Raw genomic sequence first — 21868 nt, 5'->3', positions numbered from 1 at the left:
TAATTAACTTGAACAAACACAAATGTGATGTTTACATCACCTTTTATTTATGTTATTGTTACTCTCTTGGTCTGTCGCGTTAATAAGTAAGAATTTATTTCGATTTTTAAAATGCTTCTAAATATTAACTTTGAAATAAAATAATAAATAATATATATGATTATATGAGTGAAATTTCAAGGCAGATAGACTTTACCCTAGTTTCTTATGGTGCAAAATGTCCCATAAGCAGAACTTAAGTCTTTCTTATAAAGGATGTAATTTAGTCAAAGTTTCTCATAGCGCGATGTGTTCTATAAGTCAAGCACAAATTACAGTAGGAAAAAGAAAGGATTTGCTCAGTTAATCACTTGAGAGAAAGTACTTAGGTATTAGCCAAGTTTATTCAATCTCATGCGCTCACTTCGCAAGGCTAGGAGTGAATGTTAGCCTATGTTAAAATCAGCGTATTTATGCACAGATTTTCCCGCCTATTTTCGCAGGACAGCTCTCTTCGAGTTGTTTACGCAATTGTGCGAAATCATTTTTCCAAATTTACAAGAGAATAAACATTGAGGCCTGCAATGGCTCGGTCGGTAGGGCGACAGAATCACACCCAGTAGGCCCGGGTTCGATTCCCAGTCCCTGCTGATTGATACAAGCACCACTGAAAAAAGTTTCATGTGTTTTGTTCTCAAACACATTGTAAGCCTCCGTCGCTGATTAGCACTGATGGAGCATAAATAGAGCGACGTTAAATAGAAAAAAAAAGAAGAGAATAAACAGTAATAATGAAATTTTAAAACATTTAAACTTTACATAAGTAAATATTGATCATTTTAGTATAATATACAATTATCGCAAAAAGTATCGTCAAAAGTTATTAACTAATAAAGCTAATTATTCTGATAGCGTATTATTAACAATAAAACAATGATAAAATTGTACACAGATTAATAGTTTATCACTAGTAGAAGTAATTTCTAAAAAGAAATACTTAAATTAGTTTATAACATTTGAATTATAATAAATTTTCGTATTTGTAACGGTTTTTTGTAAAATCTTATAATGCAAATAATAGATTAGTTAATTAAGATCAATAAATTATAAAGTTGTCATTATTACTTAGAAATTTAACGCTTTAGATCTTTATACAATTATATGTTTAAATAAATTATTAATTGTTTATTTATTGATAATAGTAATAATTAAACTAATATCAATGAATCCGATTCTTACTAATGTTTCTAAGATATTCATCACGAATTTAGAGTATCCGCATTATTCTGATAATTAATATTTACAATATAATAAACAAATTAACTTTGCATATTAAAATTCAATATAATTTAGTAATTAAACGCAATTAAAATTATTATAATCTAAATCTATGCCCTAAAATCTATATAAAAAATGCTTTGTTTCATCAAAATTACTCTTTATTAATATATTTTAATGAAATAACAAAAGCTATTATATCTATATCTATAAGTAGGTGACGTCACGCTCCTTATATGGTCATGAAATTTGACTCTGGTACTAAGACAATCATATAATATATGAGGTGGCGCCGTTTAATATGCTAATTGATGTAAACAGATTGATTAGTTTAGTTGGTTGCAGTGATTTAGTGAAATAAGAAAATAGTTGATAGATAGGACCGTTACATAGCCCCCTCTTGAGCCTGAATGATCCATGAGAAAGAAGTCTCATAAATTCAGTACTCTATGAGCTTTTTTTTTTTCAATTACTTAAAATATTGTATTATTTATTATTTCTCTGCCACTTCTCAATCCAGAATTTTCCAGGAGTAGGTGGACGTTCCGGTTGTGTAACTGTTAAATTTTTCTGGAGTTTCACAATTCCCTCCTCCGTTGTAGCAATCCTGGCAGCCAGCTTAAAGATTTTCTTGCGCTTCCGCTTCCTTGAGGTTGTTGGAAGAGATGCGGAAAGCACAGGAGAAGCTAAGCAAGGCATACTAGAAGGTAGGAAAGGAATTGTGGAATTGCTTTTGATTTCTACCTTCACCATCCAAGAAGGCTTAGATTGTGTCTGCGTGTTTTTGAACACAGATCCAGGTACCATATTTTGTGATGGTTTAAAAATTTTAGATTGAGGGAAAGGGATAAAGTCTTTCAGTTTAGATAAATATGTTTGAGTTGACTTATTTTTCTCCATCTCAAAAATCGTTAGCTCACTTTCTCCAGTATTGGCATATATTGAATCAATATGCAAATTTGCTTGGAGAGAGGATGAGTCCCTAATGGCTAAAATTGATACGGCTTTAATAGAGATGTATGAAATGCGCCTCTATCTTTACCGTTCTTATATCTTAGTAGGTATATATCTATGCCTATTATACTCGTAGCTTTGATTATATGTGGGCCTTCATATAAGTTTAAGAATTTTTTAATTATTTTTTCTTCTTTGTTACTTATATTTTGACTCCGTAATAATACATTATCATTAATTTTATATTGATAATGACTAATATTGTTATTAATATTATTAGCACGTTTTATAACCTTTGAGTCCATTTTCTTCTTCATTCCCTCTATTTGACTATGGTGTGTTTACAAGTTGATTTTAGTATCTGGTATCCATCGATGCCAAAATCTCTCCGATTTAATATGGAGGTGTGCTTCCATAGGAGTCAGTTCAATTGTCTCGTGATATACACAGTTCATAATTTGTTGTATTTTGGGGATTAATGGAGCTCAACCTTTATGATTATCATTGGCATATGCTCTTAAAAATCTTCCTAGTTCTTTGTGAATCCTTTCCACGCTATTACTTGTGGATGACGAATACTAGAGAATATCAATTTTATATTAGCAGATAAAAGTTTCTCTTTCCATGCTTTTGCAGTGAACTGAGTACCGTGATCACATATAATTGCTAGTGGTTTTCCATAGTTAGGAATATTATGCTCAAAAATCTTTTTTATAGTTGTATATGTTGTTGGTCTTTTTATAGGATACATAACAACAAGTTTACTAAAACAATCTATGGCTGTTAAAATATATTTAACTCCACCACGTGAAGTAGGTAAGGAACCGTAGAAGTCATAGATTATAAATCATTTGGTTTCTCAATGAGTATTGGCTGCATTATAGATGATATCTTTTTTGTATAATACTTTGTGCGCTGGCATAAATCAATGATTTATAGTTTCAGCAACTTTTTTACGAAGCTTGCAAATATAAAAATTTTCCTGTAATATCTTTGTAATTTTTCTTGATCCAATATGACCATAGATCTCGTGTATTTCTTGGATTAATGCTAGAATAATTACTTCAGGTAACACTATTTTATTGTTAATTTTATCCTTTATACACTAAGTTGTCATTAATTATATATCTATGATCAGAATTTTCCTTTTTTCTTAAAATTTGTATGTAGTCATCTTTTTGTTGTAATAAATCCAGATTTTTGAAATGTTTAATGAAATCACAAGAAGGATCCTTCATCAACGTAGCGACTTGAATTTTATCAGTGTAGTCGTTGCTGCAGTCCGTTATGTATCTTGATAGGAATTCAACGGCTTTATTTTTGTTGCTTGGTAAATACTCGTATGAAATGTTGTAGTCTTGAAAAAACAAACACCACCTCACTAATCTCGCATTCGTAAATTTACAAGTAGTTAAAAATTTCAACGCTTCATGATCTGTACGTATAATTATTTCATTCGCACCTCTTAAATATGTTTCCAATTTCAGACACGACCAAGCTAGAGCTAAAAGTTCTTTTTCGGTTGTGAAATAATTGAATTTCGCGCCTTTTAAAGTTATAGATATAAATGTTACAACTTCTTGACAAAGCAGCGGCTATAGTATGATAACTAGCATCAGTTGTTAATATATAAGGTTTACTAGAATCAGGAAATTTCCAAGTAATAGTATCAATAAAGATCTTTTTTACATTTTCAAAAGCTGTTTCATGCTCAGGCAACCATTCATAGCCTTTGCTTTGTTGCAATAAGTTCATTAAAGGTCTACATATTTCAGCATAATTTTTCGCAAACTTTGTATAAAAATTTACAAATCCAAGAAAGCTTTGAAAGCTTTTTAAGTTTTTCGGAGCTTTATAATTTTAAATTATTTCTAATTTACTTTTTTGAGCTTTTATACCGTATGGAATGATTACATGTCCTAAAAATTCCATTTCTTCTTGAACTAATTCAGATTTCGCAAATTTCAATGTATAATAATCTCTACGACAGCATATAACCAGTGTACGTTAATGATGTATATATTTATTGAATGTTTTAGAAATGCATAATATATCATCCACAAACAGAATTATAAATTGTTTTAAATCGCTAATTGATAAATTTAAAGCTCTTACTAATGCTGCTGTACTAGTGCATGTACCGAAAGGTACTACATTGAATTCGTAGGTATTACCTTCGAGAATAAATGCCATATATTTCTTACTTTCTTCTTCAAGAGGCATTTGCCAAAAACTACTTGTCAAATCAAAATTAGATACAAATTTTACTACGAAAAAATGTTGAAAAATATCATATGTAGTGGGGCTTCATAATCTTTTACTAATTTTTTATTTAATTTTCGAGCATCTAGACAAAATCGTACTGACTCGTCTTTTTTGATACGTATAACAATTGGATTAATATACGAGGGTGGTCCGATAAGTACTTAGCCTCACCGCCCGATGGCGCTACTCTCGCAAAAGAAATATTCTATCATGTAGTACAACCTTCTCGATGGTTACTGTCAAGATTTCAGCCGGATCGGAGTTGTAGTTTATTTTTGAAAGCGTGTGAAAGCAAGTGTGTCCGTTGATTTTTGAAAAATGGAAAAAGAGCAGTATCGGTCGGTGATTCGATTCTTGTTTTTGGAAGGGAAATCGCGCAGCGGAATCAAAAAGCGCTTGGATGCTGTGTACGGTGACTCTTTTCTTAAGCTTTTAAAAACATTGATATATACTTTTAATATACCTAGTTTTTTACGAAATACATCTCTAAATTCGTACACAAGTGAAGCTATCTTATTTTTTTGAGCATCGATTAGGCTAGAGCTTACATCTATTTTCTTATTAATTTCCCTCGAGTTCAATTCACAAAATCATCTTTTGCGATCCCTGCGTCTATTTCATTTCGAGTTAGATTAATGCGTGATGGCAGATCATTACCAAATTCCGAGACAGTATCATACTGAATAGTTAAGCTTTGAAAAGTACTTTGATCTATAAATGTATCGTTATATTGTAAGTTTTCTAAAGTATTATTAATTTCAAAATAAATTTGTTCATTATACGTATTAAGTTTGAGCTTTATATTTTTTATTGTATCATAACCGATAATACAATCTTTTATTAATTTAGGAACAATTATGAAGATAATATTAATATATTATTACTATTAATATTGTAACAGGGTGGTTATCTAACAAAATGAGAAAATTATTATCGCACAAACTCCCACGATGCAGAGCTAACCACCGCTATGTTAAACATGTATGGTTATACGTGTATTCGCCTTTACATTTGATACTTTCATTTCAGTGTCTTCTTTCCAACCGAGTTGAACTTACCTTAAGTCACTTGACTTGTGATACTCGATCTATCTTTGGTGTGAGTGACCTAATGCTTAATCTGCCTAATCCCCTAGACGAAGTCGGATTAAAACTTAAGCCTTTATAGATCTATTAACTATTAGGAAACTAAATAAAGTAAACGGCGAATAAAATTAATAAAGTTTAATTAATAAAAAACTACAGTCTTTTACGGGCCGAAAGACTAACGCACGCGAAATAGGATTTACAATTATTGATAATAATTCGGTGAGAGAGAGAGAGAAAGGATTCAAACTTAACCGCGAAATCTAACGCTCGGCGCGAATACAAAAATTTACGCTCGCGATAGAGAAAATACTTTCGAAAGTATTTTGTCGCGCAATAATAGGGAGGTGCACCTACCCTGCGGTGCAATTACGGTGATCAGCCGTAATTATTGAAGAAAATCAACGGTCGATGCTCCTCAAGTATCAGCTACGCTGCCTCTCTGGTAATATTTACTATTACGCTGTTGCTGCTATGATTGCTGCTGTTGTGATGCTGCTTACTGTGATGCTGCTTGCTTTCACTCTCACAAGTCCAAAAAATCCAGGAAACAACTTTTATCAAAACGGCGAAATACAGTGCAAACTAAATCCGCCGTACTTTCTGAAAAGCTGCTAAGGTTTAACTAGTTATTTTCAAACCCTCGCGCGCCCCCTTTCTCTCTTAGTCGTTCGAACTAACATCACGAGTGTACCGTATCGCGAATGGATCGATTAATCGAATCGACCACCGTTGCATATAATATTAATATATTGATTACCCGATTTCACATTTAAATGAATTTGTTTTTTCAATCTCACCGATTTTTGACCTGTAGCTACTTTAAAAACATATCCAATAATCGGAAGAATAGGTTTATTTTTAAATATATTTAAATTTTGATTATACGAGGGAGGGTCAATAAGTCTTTACAAAATCCAATAGATAGCGCTCGTCACGCTTAAATTATGATGTTTTTGGCAAGCAATACTACTAACTAGCTTTCGTACAAAGTTTTAGCTCGATTCATTAAGTCGTTTTTTGTGAGCGTTGGTTGAATAAAAAGTTATTGATTTATTTGAAAAATGGAAACAAACAGAGTTTCGAGCGATGATAAAACATTTTCATTTGAAAGGCCTTACATCAAAAGAAATCACAGTTGAGCTGAACGCCGTTCATGGCAAGTCTGCCCCTGTGTTTAAGACTGTTTGTAACTGGGTAAATTAATTTAAACGCAGCCATACAACAACAAAAGATGAACCTCGTTTAGGACGCCCCGTAGAAGTGAGTACGCTCGAAATGGTCAACAGAATCCACGATATGGTGTTGAGTGATAGAAGATTAAAATTGCAAGAATTAGTTGAGGTCACAGGGGTATTAAATGGTACAATCATTTCAATTTTGTATGAAAAATCGGGGATGAACAAAATATCAGCAAGATGGGTGCCGCGTTTGCTCACTGTTAAAAACAAACGAACCCGCGTGGTCACCTCTGAGGCTCTTTTGGCACGCATACGTCACAATCCGGAAGACTTTTGACGTCGACTCGTAACTGTAGACGAAACTTGGGTACACCACTACACTCCTGAAACCAAAGAACAGTCCAAACAATGGATTACCGCAGGAAAACCAGCACCAAAGAAGGCAAAGACAGTAAAGTCAGCTGGCAAGATTATGGCCACGGTTTTCTGGGATGCATATGGAATCATCTACATCGACTACTTTTAAAAGAGCCAGATGATCATTGGACAATATTATTAGGTTAGCTGAAAGAAAAAATCAGAGAAATACGTCCTCACTTGAACGAAAAAAATTCCTCTTTCTTCAAGACAATGCTCGAGTTCACACGTGTGCAGTTTCGATGTGCAAAAATTAACGATTTAAAGTTCGAATTAATTGACCATCCACCATATTCGCCTGATTTGGCTCCCAGTGAATTTTTCTTATTTATTAACCTCAAAAAATGGTTAGTCGGACAACGATTCACGTCGAATGAAGAAGTCATCGCTGAAACAAATACCTATTTTGAGGGTTTTCAGAAATCATATTTTTTGATGGCTTGAAAAGACTGGAAGGCCATTTAATAAAATGGATCGACCTTCAAGGAGATTATGTTGAAAAATAAAAAAAAATTGTATACGCAAAACTTTTTTTTCCTTCTTTTTGTAAAGACTTATTGACCCCCCCCCCCCCTCGTAAAATTCCTTTGAAATGACATAAATTTCACTACCCGAATCAAGTAGAGCTTTTAGCAGAATACTGTCTAATAAAAAAAGTATTTCAGGACAAATTCTGCCCCCATTATTACCTTCATTATTTAATAATTCACCGTTAATTTCACGTCTAGGATCTTCAAAAAATAGTTAATAATTCTTTTGATATTAAAGTGTTATTGGATTTTAATGTTGCAACTCGTTGCAAGCTCTTGCGTTTTTCCGATTTCCGAAAAGCAACATTTACGCGTTTTCCGAAGAAGTACTTTGTATATCTTGTGAAATTGGTTTGTGTTATTATTATTTTTATTCTTATTTACTTTATTATTTTTATTAATTGACTTATGATTTTCAATAGTTATAGTGCATATTTGTTGTTCTACGCTGCTATCTTTTTGAGTATGATGTGAACTAATATAATCATCATTATCTAGAGAAGATAAGATTTTAATAAATTCTGAAATCTTTTTTATATGTCTAGCTTGAACTAATCAACGTATATCTCTATCAAAATGTCGAGATAGTTTATCAATTAATTCTTCCTCATCTTTTTTTTTTTTTTTTTTTTATTTAACGTCGCTATATTTATGCTCCATCAGTGCTAATCTTCCTCATCTAAATCTCCATTTATATCAAATACTAAGTTTATTTTGCGTATTGAATAATTATAACGTGTTAATTTACCACCAAAATATTTACCGAATTCTATTTCACGAGTAATATTTCTACGTATTTCCGCGTTCCGAAATTTCTCTTTGAATAATATTTCAAAATCTTCAAAGTTTTTTTATCTCACGCTGTACTAAATCGTACCACGAAGAATTTACTCCAGTCATAGATTGAAATAGCAAACACAATATCTGAGCAGTATTATAATTACTTGCTTGCAAATAACGTTTGAGATCATTTAAATATTTTACTGGATGTGTAACGGGGGATTTCGTTCGGCGTGCTAACAAAAATCTCACCCGTTAAATAAAGGATATTCCTTGCGTTGCGAGGCTAACCGCCGCCTCGATCAGCTCGTTCGGACAGCCTCGATCTTCTGACCTTTCGCCGCAGAGCCCGTGAAAACTCACACGTGGAGAACACGTGCGGCAATCCAGGTTGCCCAGTGACTCAAGGTGGGGCAGGTTCTGCTATGGGCGATAGGAGAGGAAAACCAAAGGGAATTCGAAAAGAAAAGTCTCAGCCAGTCGTTGCAAGATTTACAGATTTATTCTTCTTTGCCGCGTTAGATCATACAGAGGTAATGCTGTGGCCAAGAGATTTCGCCGGATACGTCGCGTTCGCGATGAGAGAGAGAAAGACGCGCACTATCTAGTTTTGCTTTCCGGTCGCTCGCATTTACATCTAATGTCGGGGACTTACGCCACAGGAACAAGTTGCTGCTGACAAAGTATCCTCGACGGTATCCACGGGTCACGTCGATTTCTGACTCTTCCTCGCAGCACACCTCTCAGTTAAGGTTTTCCCTGCCCGGATTCGTAGTTGCCCGCAATCCTCGACTGTTGCCTCAGATCGCTCTGGGCAACTGGCTGTAATGGGCAGCGGATGGTCTTTTCCTGAGCTGTAATTCTCAGCTACCCTTGAAACTGTCGGGTCTTCGCGCGATATCGGTCGAGAAGTTCCTTGATTTCCTTATGCAGCCACTTGTCACTCGTGTTTTATTGCCCGCAGGTCTGGACTCGACTACTCTTACGCATTCCTCTGTTCGCGCCTTGCGCACGCCGGCCGGCGGCCTAATTGCTCTCATTCCCCTTTCCCTTTTTCCTGCTGTCCCATGCTACGCCCGCCTAACACGCGCTGGCCGATGCCCTAATCTCTCTCCTCTCTCCCACTTTTTTCGTTCGTTCGTTTCGCGGGTGCTTTCCGCTTCTCCCTCTCTGATTTGTTCTCTCGGGCCGGCTTTTGTGTCGCCCCACGCGATGGAAGCGCTTATGCTCTACCTTTAACGAGCGACACTCGTTACAGATAATATTTATAACTATCATCAAAAACTGGACACGTTAAAGCAGGTTGCTTAATCGTTTCAATAATATTTTCATTTATAATAGATTTATTCTTATCATTATTTTTAATTTTATCAATATTTTCGCAAAGTACTGAAAATGTTTTATTCATTTCCATAGTAACATTATTTTTCCCGCGAATAATATCATAGAAATTATCATCGAATTTTTCTTTTAAAATAGCAATAATTTCATTTGATTTATCTAAATTATAGCAAACACCAACTGTGAAACACGGTGACGGAAGCATTATGCTATGGGGAACTTTCTCTAAGAAAGGCGTTGGTCCAATTTCAAAATTGGCATTATGGATTCTACCAAGTATAGAGATATTATATTAGATATAATGCTGCCTTATGCACGTAAAAATATGCCAAGAGCATGAATCTTTCAACAGGATAATGATTCAAAACATCGATCACAGCTCCTTCAACAAGTTTTTACTCAGAGAACAGTCTGAGTTTTAGAGTAGTTAAGTTAATTTCTGGATTTAAATCCTATAGAACACTTATGGCAAGAATTAAAATTATGAATAGGGACTGAAACTTGTACAAATCAAGCTTATTTGTAGAAAAAAGTTCAAGAAGAGTTGCAAAATATCTCTCAACAACGAATTATAAAATTGCTTAAATCGATGCCTACTAAATATTAGTATGGCTACTAAATATTGATAAACAACCTGAATCCTTTTATTTATTTGTAAGTTTTTTTATATATACTGAGCAATTTATGTTTGGCCGGATATTTATGAAATATTCATATTTGTTATAAATAATTATTGATTGTAATATTTAATTATCTAACTATGTAATGATGTAGCATAATAAATGTACTTTATAATAGTATATGAAAGTTATTATTTTATACTATTTCAACCACAGTTAATTATAAAATTATGATTGGCCGAATAATTTTGCATGCAAGTGTATGTTCCTAACTCAATTCATGATTCTAATTAATACCATTTATGCAGTTGACAAGATATACGGGGTGAGAAAAAAGTATGGAAAACCCGGAAAATTTGGAAAACCGCATGAAGTTAGTCATGAAACAAAAGTCATACCCTATGTAACTTTCAACGAGGAACGCAACGGTGACCTCTGATTTGACTTTGAACCTTATTTTCAAGGTTATTTCAAGGTCAACCTCATTTTTTCATATGAGAACCCCTATTTTTTATAATGGAATCAAAAAAAGCGATAAATTTTACGCATGGAAATGATTCAAGTCCGAAGATATCGTAACTCCTAATCCTCCTTTTAGTGCTATCCAGGAACAACGGCGTGGACGTAGAAGGAATCTATTCCCTTCGGGGTGCTTTTTTATAGTGAGTTCCCCTTGCCTCTCACTTCGGGGTGCTTTTTAATAGTAAGTTCCCCTTCCCTTTCACGTACATGAATTTACAACAGATGTTCAAATTGTTCTCCATTCGCTTCTTGACAGTAACCAATCCTATTGTAGAATGATTGAGTTGCATTTTGGATCATCTGCCGTGGAGTGGCATTAATTTCTTGAACTATTCTACGTCTTAATTCTTCAAGATTTTGTGGATTACTTCTGTATACCCTATCTGTCAAATACCCCCACAAAAAATAGTCCAAAGGGCTTAAATCTAGAGATCTTGGAGCCCACTCTACTGTACCTCTTCTACCTATCCATCTATCAAATGATGTTTCATTGAGGTATTGTCTGACATTTACACCGTAATGAACTAGAGCACCATCTTGCTGAAACCATGTATTTCCAAAATCATCAGCTCTTAAGGCCTGGATAGCTGGAACAATTTGATTTCGCAAAAGTTGTTCATAACTTACGGCGTTCAAATTTCCTTCGATAAAAAAGGGACCCATTGTTGTATCGCCTATTATTCCTGCCCACACGTTTAATTTTTTACGATATTGAGTGTGATTTTCTCTCATCCAATGAGGATTTGTGTTGGACCAATATCTAAAGTTATGACGATTGACTTCGCCATTTAATTGAAATGTCGCTTCGTCTGAAAAAACAATATTTTGTAAAAATAATGGATTTTCAGTAATCATTTGCATCATTGTCTCACAAAATTCTACTCGATCAGGATCATCCTCATTCAATTTCTGCACAAGTTTCATTTTATAAGGATGAAGCTTGTTTACATTTAAAATTTTAAGAAAAAATTTTTGATCGATCTCCTGTGGTAAAGCTACTGATCGAGATGATTCATGTAGAATTTCTACAAAAGACAGTAAAACATCTAAAGATTTTTCTTCATTTGTTGCTGTTCGTGATCTCCCAGTAACAGAACGATTTTTAATAGACCCCGTTTATTGAAAACGTCTTAAGGTTTTTAAAACTGTGGATTTAGACAAAGGAGTTTCGCCATCGCCGTTTCGAAACGTTCTATTAAAGAGATTAACAACATACGACTTTTGCTGATTACCCTAACCCATCATCATTAGAAGAGATATTCGTTGTCTTTCGGGCAAACGAAACATTTTAAAAGTTTGAAAAAAACAAAAATTTAATATTGTTATTGTAACTAAATAAAAAAACTGAAATATTTGAAGAATTTGTCGAATTAGTTTTTTTCTTATTTGTTAAGTATTTTTTTTCTAGAGCCTATTTACTATGAAAACAACAAAATATGGTTTCAACTTCCAATTAGTAGAAGTCAAGAACAAATAAGATTTTAAAATCTAAATGATAATAGTTTTTTAATTATTATTTGTAAAAGCATTTGTATTTTATTTAAAAATTTTCACTTCTTTCAAATACCTTCAAAATAATTTTGTATTTCTAATAAACAATTAGCTTTACAGCCCATGAAAGAGGAGAAAACGTAACTTTTGACGAAAAAAACGTGACTTTCCAGATTTTGAAAAGTTTAATATTTTATGCTCAAAGTAGTGACTTTCTATTTCCTAAAATAAAAGATGAAGACTACGAAAAAAATGAGGTCCAGATGAACTGTGCAGTGTGAAAAAAGAGTTATCTTCATTTTTCAAAATTCTAAAAAAATACGAGAAAGACAGATCTTCAAATTGCTTTTTATTCGTTTTCTAGCAAAAATCAACCCTGTTTTTGTATTTTTTAAAAAATAATGTTTTCTCAGACGAAGCTACATGTCAATTAAATGGCGAAGTCAATCGCCATAACCTTAGATATTGGTACGACAAAATCCTCATTGAATCAGAGAAAGTCACACTCAACATCCTCAAAAATTAAACGTGTGGGCATAAATGGTAGGCGATACAATAATAGGTTCCTTTTTATCACAGGAAATTTGAACGCTGTAACTTTTGTGAAATCAGATTGTTTCAGCTATCCAGGCGTTAAGATATGATGCGTTTGAAAATACATGGTTTCAAGGAGGATTAAAAGTCAGGCTATCTTTGAATCGTTCCCACCTGTAAAATTTATCGCTCTTTTTGATTCCAGTATAAAAAATAGGGGTTCCAATATGAAAAATAAGGTTGGCCTTGAAATAACCTTGAAAATGAGGTTCAAAGTCAAATCAGAGGTCACCGTTGCTTTCCTCGTTGAAAGTTACATAGATATGACATTTGTTTCATGACTAACCTCATGCGGTTTTCCGAATTTTCCGGGATTTCCATACTTTTTCCTCACCCTGTATATGCTTTCAAAGCAATGGATAAATTAGTATATTTGTATTTCTTCACTGAATGGAGAGGGTCTGCAGATGAACTCAATGAAATTATCACTGAATTACCAAAACTCACTCTTTCAAACAAGGTACCAGTAACTTGGAAAATGCATATACTTTTCGAACATGTTGAGCAAACGTTAAAATTATTGAAGAGTTATGAAGGTTTTGGCAAGTATTCAGAGTAGGCTGGTAAATCAGGGTAAGAATTCTTGAACTATTTGGAAAAATATAAAATTAATTTAATCAACGACTCTTTTTCTATTCTAAGAAATTGAAAACTGGAACTGTTCAAATTTCATCATTTTACATCTAAGAAAACTTACTACATGTATATTGCAACGAGCGGGTTCTAGCTTCTTATGTTTTTCTCTCCTCAAAGCCAGTAATAATATCATTTATGGTTAATTATGTACATGCCTCATAAGATGTTTACAACGCAGAGCAGACGTAATCGAATTGGTAAGTGACGAGCCCTTTGCTCGATTATCGATTGTAAACCCGTAACGCGGACCTCACGGAGATACAATTATTGTGAAGAAAAAGAAAATAAGCGCGATTTAGGTAGTTAGTATTCGATCAACAACAAGTTTGAATCGACATAAATAGTGTACATCGTCGCAAAATTCTAACAAAGAGATAGAGTTTAGCGATCGCGTTTAAGACGACATTTTAGTGGATAATCAGGTTAACCAAACTGTACATCGAAAAGCGAATACGCTGTAATAAGGAGAAGCTATTGCTTTATGTTGTTGCATAGTGTTGTTATATTACGCACCATTATAGTTTAACGAACGATGAATCACTGTAAGTACAAGTTCGGCTTTTTCTTCCTCTTTTTCTTTCCTCTAGCTTGCTTGTTTTTTCTGTTCATTCACGTTGCGCATACTGCCTTTGTTTAGCTTTTTCTCGCATAGCGCACTAATGTTGCGGCCCAATATTTACGACAATATATTTCGCGATAGCGACGAGGACTGCTGCGTTCGCTTACTCCTTTGTATACCGCGCACCAGTTCACTTGCTGCCATTGTCCGGTACAGCTCACAATGCAGCGCGTCTGCGTACGTGACGGGTACGCATTATTCATTTTTGTGAGTGCACGACTACTTGAGTGCTTGTGCGATGCCAATCTACGCGATGCATTCGCTACGCTTCTTTATCCGTCAAGAGTTAATAATTTTAGTTCTTTTTTTTGTTATTTTCTTTTGTTAAATATATCAGCTTGTTCACCTTGAGGCTTACGCATTTTATTTAATTACCACTCTCGCTTATCCTTCTCCATTCGACATCGTTGTTGTTCGTAATCACGTTTCTCTAGGTTATCGTACGCTCTGCTCTGTGATACTCTCAGCCGACCGATTTCCGCTATCTAGGAAGGTAGCGATTTGATGTAGCACGACTCAGGCAACATCTGCAAGGGAGTACAGTTTCGCTCTTAAGAACGTTATTAGCTGCCTTTACTCATAGATTTACTCAATTATTTGTATCTATGTTATCTATGAGCTTATCTGGTGAGCTCCTGTCAATTTTCTTGGTTTTTTACTATATCGCGGCAAACCACCAAACTCGCGTATCTATACCTATTAATTAGTATAGAGAACAGCGCTACCTCACATATTATATGATTGTATTAGGGCAAGAGTCAAATTTCATGACCAGATAAGGAGCGTGACGTTATTCTACTTATAGATACAGATATGCAAATTTTTATTGTTCAAATTTCAATGAACTAAAGTATTTTTCATGTTAGTTTTGGTGCGTAGATTATAATTATCATGTTTTCAATTGTTTTAAACTCTTAAATATTATTGAATTTCAATGTGTAAACTTCATTTAATTATAATTTTGCAAATATTAATTTATTATAATAAAGCGGATACACTGAGCTCGAGATGACAATCTTAGGAACATGAGTAATAATTCGATTCATTGATAGCAACTTAAATACGATTGTTATCAATAAATAAAAAATTAATAATTTATTTAAACAAATAAAAGAATACCGAAAGCGTTGAGTCTGCACATATTGACAAAATTGTTAGAATTGATTATTATTAATTAACCGATTTCATATTTACCTTATAAAATTTGGCTAAAAAGAGAAAATAATTATTCATTAAATATTATTAAACGATTTAGGTATTTCTTATTTGTAATTACTTCTACAAGCGATAAGTTATTTTTCTATGTAAAACATTTCCAAGAGGATTTCTATCTAACCACCCACAGGTTATAAAAAGCTCTGCAAAAAGCCTCAAAGAAATCAGGTTAGGTAGTGAAGAAGTGAAGGAGTGAAGTAGTAAAGAGTCGATGAAGTCAAAGAGTTCAAAGAACGAAAACAAAAACAACGAAAACAACGAAAACAAAAAACGAAAGAACCCCGACGTCAAAATATTTTTTTGGTTAATCTCTATCAAAATAAAAAAGGAGCACATCCGAATTTTGAACAATGATTTCTTGAGAATATAAGTAAAAATAAAGGTAACTACTCAATCCGATTTCCTCGGAATCGACAACAAACTTTTTTCCGCCTTCTCGACCACAATAAGAGCTCTGATTTCATATTTGATTAAACTAAGAATTGGACCATCAAATACACTAGCGGAAAAAATTAAGGGATCAAAACAAAATTCCAAATTTTAAGTGATTTTCCAAATAACCCTATCTTTGTTAAAAATGGTTATATGACAAATTCAAAGAAAAAAGCAAATTTAAGCTTGAAGTCTCTAGATTTTGAATCTAAGAGTCAAAAAATTTTCTAGTCCATGTATTTTGTGAAATCCTAAGGAATATCGTGAGAAAAAATTTTTTTAGTTCTTTTTTTGGTCCACTGATGAGAAGAAATGTTGTTTGTCTAAACAATTATCTAATCATGGACTGGACGACTTTAATTAGGGATGTAGTAGAGCTGGATATAACAGTTTGTTTCAAAGATATCGGAGTTGAAATGAAGAAGAATCATTTTTTCTTTGATCATAGATATCTCAGAACCAAATGATCGCACAAAAAATTGAAGATAGGTTATACATGAATTTGGGAAAACAAAAAAAGGGCTTTTGCGGGATTTTGGGAAAAACCGTGCGTTAAATTAATAGTATCACGAAAATCAGTAATCTTAATTGTACCTTTTACAGTTCCATATATCAATAAAAGCCTTTGCAACGGTAGTCGATTCGATAAATCGATCCATTCGCGATTCGTGCACTCGCGATGTTAGTTCGAACGACTAAGAGAGAGTTTAAACAACTAAGAGAGAGCAAGGGTTTAAATATTCAGTTAAACCTCAGCTGTTTTCGCGTGAATACCGCCAACTTGTTTTGCACTGTGTTTCGCCGTTTTTCTTATAAAGTTTTCTTGGGACTGTATACGTGCGTGAGTGCATTAATCGAGCAGTAGCAGCAGTATTATAGCAACAGCAAGCAGCAGCATTATAGCAGCAGCAAGCAGCGGCAGATTTTTTATTGAGGCAGCGCAGCTGATTAGAGGAGCATCGACCGTTGATTTTCTTCAATAACAATTACGGCTGATCACCGTAATTGCACCGCAGGGTAGGTGCACCTCCCTTTATTATTGCACGACAAAATTTTGTCAATCGTGAGCGTAATTTTTGTATTCGCGCCGAGCTAGTTTTTGCGGCAATTTTCGAATTCTCTCTCTCTCTCTCTCTCTCTCTCTCTCTCACCGAATTATAATTTATAATTATGAAACCTTTCGCGTGCGTTAGTCTTTCGGCCCATAAAAAACTGTAGTTTTTATTGACTAAACTTTGTTAATTTTATTCGCCGTTTACGTCATTTCGTTTCCTATTAGCTTAATAGATCTATAAAGGCTTAAGTCTTAATCCGATTTCGTCTAGGGGATTAGACGGATTAGGCTTTAAGTCATTCATACTGAAGATAGATCGAGTGTCACAAGTCAAGTGACTTAAGGTGAGTTCAACTCGGTTGGAAAGAAGACACTGAAACGAAATCATCAAACGTAAAGGCGAATACACGAATAACTATACGTGTTTAACGGAGCGGCGGTTAGCTCTGCGTCGTAGGAGTTTGTGCGTTAATAAATTTTTCATTTTTGCTAGATAACCACCCAGTTACACCTTTTACAGTTTAAATTAAATCTATTGTGAAATTTCTTTGTTTTATTCAATTATATGTTTGCAAAAATAAAGGATCATTTTTTTTGTTTTTAAATGCCCATGATCTTGAAATAAATTTAAAAAAATTCTTTCTATCATCTTCTCAAGTTTTCATTGCAAGCAGCGTTTAGTTTGTGAAAAAGGGAAAAAAACTTTGAATTGAAACGAAAATTTTGTAACTAATATAAATTATTTGTATATATTATCTTCAACAGCGTTTGATTTTTGAACAAAAAATGTTCTTTTATTTAAAAAAAAATTTAACATTTTCCTTTATATTGATAACTTCATTAAATTAGAGAAATCAATTACCACTGACAATAACATTACCCAAAATGTACCACGTGGAGGTTACGCGGTCGAATTTACGTGTCTTTCACATACTCATCCATGTACGAGGTCTGTCCGGAAAGTATCGGGCCTACGTTTATATCTTCGCGCCATAGTGTTCGAGCGACCTCTACCGGACAGAAACGTCAACAGTAAAGCCTCACGAATGTATTGGTTACTTACTGACACCTGCCGGACGTATAGTTCATGCGCAGCGTGTCTTTGTTTACAGTGCCTTTTTCGCGTTCGTCGGATTTTGATATTGTCAAAAGTGACTGAAAACAAGATCAACGAATTTGCATCAAATTTTGCTTTCAACTCGGAAAAACGAGTTCGGAAACTATTGAAATGATGCAAAAGGCCTTCGGATGCGAGTGTATAAGCAAACATTCTCCACGATGACACCAAACAAGAAGATATTTATTACTACCATGAAGGTTGAGATGTGATTCTTTACTCACGGTGGGTCTGAGCGACATTTAAATAAAAGTGAAAGCAGGTTCCAATTTTTTTGCATATTTCGGTAAAAATACTAACAATTAGAAGATCCCAGAAAGAATTAAAAAAAATCCCTGAGCCCTTTTTGAAAAAATCGATTTTTAAAAATTGTTATCAAACAAAAAAAATAAAAAAATAATTTTGGTTGTGGTTGATGGTATTAATAAATAAATCAATATTTTTTCGATATTTCCACAGATGCACATTTAATAATAAAAAATTCAACACCAGCATTTTGAAAATTAATTTTTTTTTATTTATTGACTGTTTTTACTAATCTTTATCTCTCTATTCTCCCATACACAATCATATTAATGGAGAAACACATGTATATATAAATATCAGTGTTTATTAATAGTATACATACGATAAGGACATAGCAGTATTGTAAACATGTGTGTTTACAGCGCGCACCTGTATCTAAGGAAGTAGTAGCTAGAATAGCGTGCTCAAAAGTTTTCACAGTTGTCCCAGCTTGATTGACCGATCAACAATGAAATCTGCCAGTAATAGTGTTCTCGTGATAAGAAATACAATAAGAATTTTGTTGTAGTTAACGTTCTGTGTTTCTTCAAAATAATTGAATTAGCAACATGAAGCGACGTGCACTAACGCACTCTGAGAATCGTTCGAAAATTTGTTTGGTTTGTCAGAAAAAGAAGGCTAAACTGAAAAAAATTTGTGGAAAGTTTCTCGAGAAATTGGAGAATTTAGTGAGTTACAACATGTTGTAAAATTAAATTCTAAATTCTCCAATTTCTCGAGAAACTTTCCACAAATTTTTTTCAGTTTAGCCTTCTTTTTCTGACAAACCAAACAAATTTTCGAACGATTCTCAGAGTGCGTTAGTGCACGTCGCTTCATGTTGCTAATTCAATTATTTTGAAGAAACACAGAACGTTAACTACAACAAAATTCTTATTGTATTTCTTATCACGAGAACACTATTACTGGCAGATTTCATTGTTGATCGGTCAATCAAGCTGGGACAACTGTGAAAACTTTTGAGCACGCTATTCTAGCTACTACTTCCTTAGATACAGGTGCGCGCTGTAAACACACATGTTTACAATACTGCTATGTCCTTATCGTATGTATACTATTAATAAACACTGATATTTATATATACATGTGTTTCTCCATTAATATGATTGTGTATGGGAGAATAGAGAGATAAAAATTAGTAAAAACAGTCAATAAATAAAAAAAAATTAATTTTCAAAATGCTGGTGTTGAATTTTTTATTATTAAATGTGCATCTGTGGAAATATCGAAAAAATATTGATTTATTTATTAATACCATCAACCACAACTAAAATTATTTTTGTATTTTTTTTGTTTGATAAAAATTTTAAAAAATCGATTTTTTCAAAAAGGGCTCAGGGATTTTTTTTAATTCTTTCTGGGATCTTCTAATTATTAGTATTTTTACCGAAATATGCAAAAAAATTGGAACCTGCTTTCACTTTTATTTAAATGTCGCTCAGACCCACCGTGTACTGAGTAAAACATTTTCCGATTATCTGAAGGGCCAATTTTGGTAATACACTAGATGAGCTCAGCGATGTCTCGCTGTCAGCATGGGTACACGATTAAGATGTCATACATTTAACCCAATTTTACGAAAACGGTTGATGATCGTTCAGAATGAATTGTTTCGCATGCGATGTCATTATCGTTGTCAGTGTTGCTGCTGTTGTCTCCGATTCGGGAAATTTCGTGCCGCAATATTCGAATTTGTCGAAAGGTTTACGTTCAACTTTGCAAACAATTGCCCGATCATCGCGAAGTGTTGTGGGAGATTATGACCTTGTTCAGGGCGACGATTGTATTGATTCATCTCCTGATATTTCGCATAAGCACGAGATAATACTGATTGACTAATATCCATACGTTTCGAAACTGCATGTTGACTGTATTCGTAAATCCTTCGTTAATCAGAGTAATTAAACGAACAAAATAATTTTAACAAAAAAAATTTATCTCTTATTGGAGACGGGGCAGCATAAAAATACTTATTTTTTTATCACAGGCGTAGTTAAAAACAAACTGTTTTATTGATATACGAATATTCTCTATAAAACATTTAGATCGAGGTAGAATTCCGTTGGGGGTATCAATTTTTTTTTAATTAACAAAAAATAATAAGTAAAATTCGAGGATTGCAACGGAATCGCATTGAAATAAAAAATTAATCATTGTTTTTCTACATTTCCTACTGTCATAAAAATTGAAAATTAAAAAAAATTATTTTTTTTTTACGAAATTAAACGCTGTTAATGATAAAAATTAAAAAGTTTTGTAAAAAGTCTTTTTTTTTTGAGAAAAAAAAAAAAAAAACATTTAAAACATTTTCATTATTTCAAACATTTGTTTCATTACAAAATTTTTTTTCTTTTTTGTCACAAAATTAAACGCTGCCTGCAATAAAAACTGGAGAAAATGATAAAAAGAATTTTTTTTCACTGTATTAATATGTAACAAGGCGATTATTCAGGTTGAAGGCAATTTTCGCGCGCACGACTGAGCTCGTATTGTCCAATGAGGGATGGGGCTTCGTGTAAATTCGCGCACGACACCGTTTGGCAAAGAGCGGTGGCTCCCGCGTGGACGACGAGCCTTCTCTGACCCTACTCCTATTTGTTGCCGACCCTTGCCGAACTAGGCTCAGTTCGCCGCTACTCCGTTATTGTGCTCAAACGTGTTGTCGAGTGGCTGCTCACGCTGTTCCTCAGCGACCCCAGACATTTACAAAAAATACGCATAAATCTGCTTATGCTAATTTGTTTGTTAGGATATAAGTAGTTGATATTCACCAGGCCGGCCCTAGGATCTGCTAGGATTTTCAAGATACAGCCTATTTATGAAAAAAATAACATTCTCAGGGGTTATAAGAAATTTTATCGAATATTTATTAACGAATATATTCTCCTCGTTTCTGTAACAGTGTGTAGTACAAGAAAATACAATAAATAATTATATAAATTTCAAACATGAGCGCAATAACAACAAAAACAGTAAAAAAACCATGAGCAATGAACCTTTGCAACAAATTACATCGTACAATTTCGTACCAAATTTTTACATAGGTAAAACAAATTTCGCAACGTTACTTAAATAAACGTTAACAACAAATTTACATTATCAAGTAGTAACAGTACACCCAGTTATAGTTATCATTAAATGTGACCTGAAAAAAGTTCAACAACTGCTTTTTTCGGTCTATTAATATAAGTGAAATCATCTAGTATTTTAATTTCATACTTTTTCCAAAATTTCAGAAATTCCCTGTGAACAGATTGTCCGGCTCGTTCTAACCTAATTCCTAAGCTGTCATTATCCAAATATTCTAAACACTCTTGAATGTGTTCTATAGCTACGTGAACTTTTAAACTTTGCGAAAGCTCAGTTCCTTCAAAAGTTTTTTTCAAGTGACATATATCAGCATACACATCAGAACTGACTTTTCTCAAGGAAAAACAGTCATTTACCACTCT

The 21868-nt window shown here is 33.6% G+C and overlaps 1 protein-coding gene across 1 annotated transcript in view; it reads right to left on the bottom strand.

The window, feature by feature from the left end:
• The window catches only part of LOC131665721 (piggyBac transposable element-derived protein 2-like), a 46710-nt gene extending 35095 nt beyond the window's left edge, over window positions 1-11615 (bottom strand). The window contains exon 1 of the mRNA XM_058937785.1: window positions 11408-11615. Within this exon, the coding sequence (XP_058793768.1) occupies window positions 11408-11615 (208 nt within the window). The remainder of the gene's footprint in view (window positions 1-11407) is intronic.
• Between the last annotated feature and the right edge of the window lie 10253 nt (window positions 11616-21868).

This window comes from Phymastichus coffea, unplaced genomic scaffold (assembly GCF_024137745.1).
Source record: "Phymastichus coffea isolate CEN01 unplaced genomic scaffold, Cenicafe_Pcof_1.1 PCOF00003, whole genome shotgun sequence".
NCBI classification, from domain to species: domain Eukaryota; kingdom Metazoa; phylum Arthropoda; class Insecta; order Hymenoptera; family Eulophidae; genus Phymastichus; species Phymastichus coffea.
Note: the sequence above shows the minus strand (reverse complement) of the source record. Positions and strands in the feature narration are given on the sequence as shown.